Genomic DNA, 2,500 nt, shown 5'->3' on the forward strand with positions numbered 1-2,500 from the left:
ATCCCTCGTTTTCAAGACTGTTCGGGGATTGCAATTTGTCGGGAGAAAAATGGATCGTATTGCCAATCACAGTGCCTGGGTTATGCTTTTCCTGTTTGTTTCATTATAAACAAGATAATAAGATTTCGAAATCTGCAATGCGCGTTGTGTAACGGATTTAAGCCCAGCTATTTAAAGATCGATTGTTTCTATCAAACTGGTCCGCTTCCTCCACCGCCTCTGACTATCTTGTTTGACTTTACTTCCTCATTCGAGACCAGGGTTACAGTCATAGACGAAAAAATGGATTTGGAGCGAAAGATAAGCCACGTTTGGTACTATGCTGCTAACGAGGTGTACGACCCATACGTTGAAAAATGTCAAAGCACTGTCAGTTTACACCCACCACAACCTGACGGGCCCATTTCCCAGAGTAAAAAAACAAGAAAGTTGTTGAATTTGAACTGCACTTTCGTAGCTTTCAAACAGAGCGATTATGAACAACGACCTAATGGTACCGTCTACATTAAACCTCACCACAAGATTTATGGGAAAACAAGGTACACAATTCGCAGGAATATTTTGCTACTTTGCGTCAACTTTTCAAGAAATGCGACAGTGTTTTCCGAACAGCCAAGCGCAGGCTACCTCACTAAAACAACGCCAATATCTCTCCAAATTATGACTTTTTCTGGCTGCATTACGTCATTGGCTTCCCTTCTTCTCCTGTTAGCGACTTACACTCTATTTTCTGAACTGCGCAACTTGCCTGGAAGGATAATCATCAACTTGTCGCTATCTTTGCTGCTGTATCAGGGCGTCTTTCTCGCAGGAATGAAGACTTCCAGTCATGAGCAATGCCAGGTCATTGCCATTCTTCTTCATTACTTTGTCTTATGTTCTTTCACGTGGATGAATGCTAAGGCGTATGATGTACACAAGACCTTTACGTCCTCTGGTAAGCTGATAAGAGTACGTGTACTTTGGGGCGAATGGTACTCTCAAAGAAGATTCCCGCCAAAAACACTTATACTTATATGTCCAGCACTGAATGCACGTAATTAGATGCACGCCCTATTTTGACATCCAACACGAAGTGTGTCCCTTTAAGTTTAAGCATTTGCTTCCTATTTCCTATTTTTTGGTTGGAGCAAATGTAGCTGTTTACCTTTAACTTTGAGGACTGGAGTTTAAGAGGCATTTTGTGCCTTTTTTTGTCATGTATTCCCGCACGCGAACGATGTTGAAGTTTGGGAGGAGAGCAAGTGGACAGACACTTCGTGATGCTTGTCAAATTTAATTACATGCATTCTGGACACAGGCCGAAAAGGGGGCATGAAGCACGGTTAAGTTAATTAGTTAGTAGAGCTGTCGTGCTCGGCTAAAGAACCTTGAGACTTAAAGAAAGCGATTTTTGTTAGTAGTCGTATAGGCAGTCACATGATTTCGAGTGCAATTTGGAATGAATAAGCAAGAGTAATTTTTTCAAAGACGAACAAAATTACACGATCCCGTATGGCGATTTCAATTTGTAGTCTTTTAAAAAAAAAGACAAGTTAAACTCGCCCTACGGGCTCGTGCAATTTTGTTCGTCTTTGAAAAAATTTACAAGTGCTTATTAATTCCAAATAGCATGACAAAAATCATGTGATTTCTAATTAATAAAATATGAGAAAAGTCGAGATGGTTAAGCAGAATGAAGACACGCGTATCACGCAATCAGGGAAAAATTGCGCCATAAATTGCGCCATCCAGGCCGCGCGCTTGATTTGAAAACAAAAGATTTGATTTGTTCTGAACCAAACCCTATTGTCTATTCAACAATCATAATCCAGAATTTCGATGTGTAATTTGCACTGGTATTGCACTTTCTTGCACTGGTGTTACACATGAACTGCGCTCCTCTTAGCCAATCGGAACAAAGTATTTTTTTTCATTATTATAATTACTATTATTATTATTATTATTATTATTATTATTATTATTATTATTATTATTATTATTATTATTATTATTATAAATCGATTTTTTTCTGGAACCTAGACGGCGGACGTGGATCGAATCGTCAAGGACACCAGAATAAACGCTTAGTGAGATACTGTTTGTTCGGATGGGGAGTTCCCGCTATTGCCGTGTCCATCTTTGTGATCATTGACCAAATTCTCAGCAAAGGACTCATTGGATATGATAGGTCTGCTGTCTTAATATGAATTTAAAAAGACTGTGTCACGGCAGTGCAGTTTAATTTGTATAGCTTTTTACTCGCTCCTACTAGCTATTTGCGTTAGGAGACAGTGCGGTCCAGGGGTTAGGGTGCTTGCCTTGAGATCCGAGGATCCCGGGTCCAAGCCCCGTTCTGACCAATCGTCGAATATTTCATCCTGGTAGTCCCCGGTTCAACGTCTCGGCTGCACTTGTAAATACAAGGAAGGGTTACGTTTTTACAAACGTTGGCCGTGTAGCACTTATATTTCAACAGACTTAACTGATTAGAATGTAATGTGAAGTGCTAGTTCTAATC

General features: G+C 40.0%; 1 protein-coding gene across 1 annotated transcript in view; it reads left to right on the forward strand.

Annotated features, from left to right (window-relative positions):
- The window catches only part of LOC138056280 (uncharacterized), a 20,409-nt gene that overhangs the window by 9,820 nt on the left and 8,089 nt on the right, over positions 1 to 2,500 (forward strand). Inside the window, exon 2 of the mRNA XM_068902068.1 lies at positions 1 to 937. This exon is cut by the window's left edge and continues 403 nt beyond it. Coding sequence (XP_068758169.1) covers positions 1 to 937 — 937 coding nt within the window. The remainder of the gene's footprint in view (positions 938 to 2,500) is intronic.

The sequence above is a fragment of the Montipora capricornis genome, chromosome 7 (assembly GCF_036669925.1).
Source record: "Montipora capricornis isolate CH-2021 chromosome 7, ASM3666992v2, whole genome shotgun sequence".
Classification (NCBI taxonomy): domain Eukaryota; kingdom Metazoa; phylum Cnidaria; class Anthozoa; order Scleractinia; family Acroporidae; genus Montipora; species Montipora capricornis.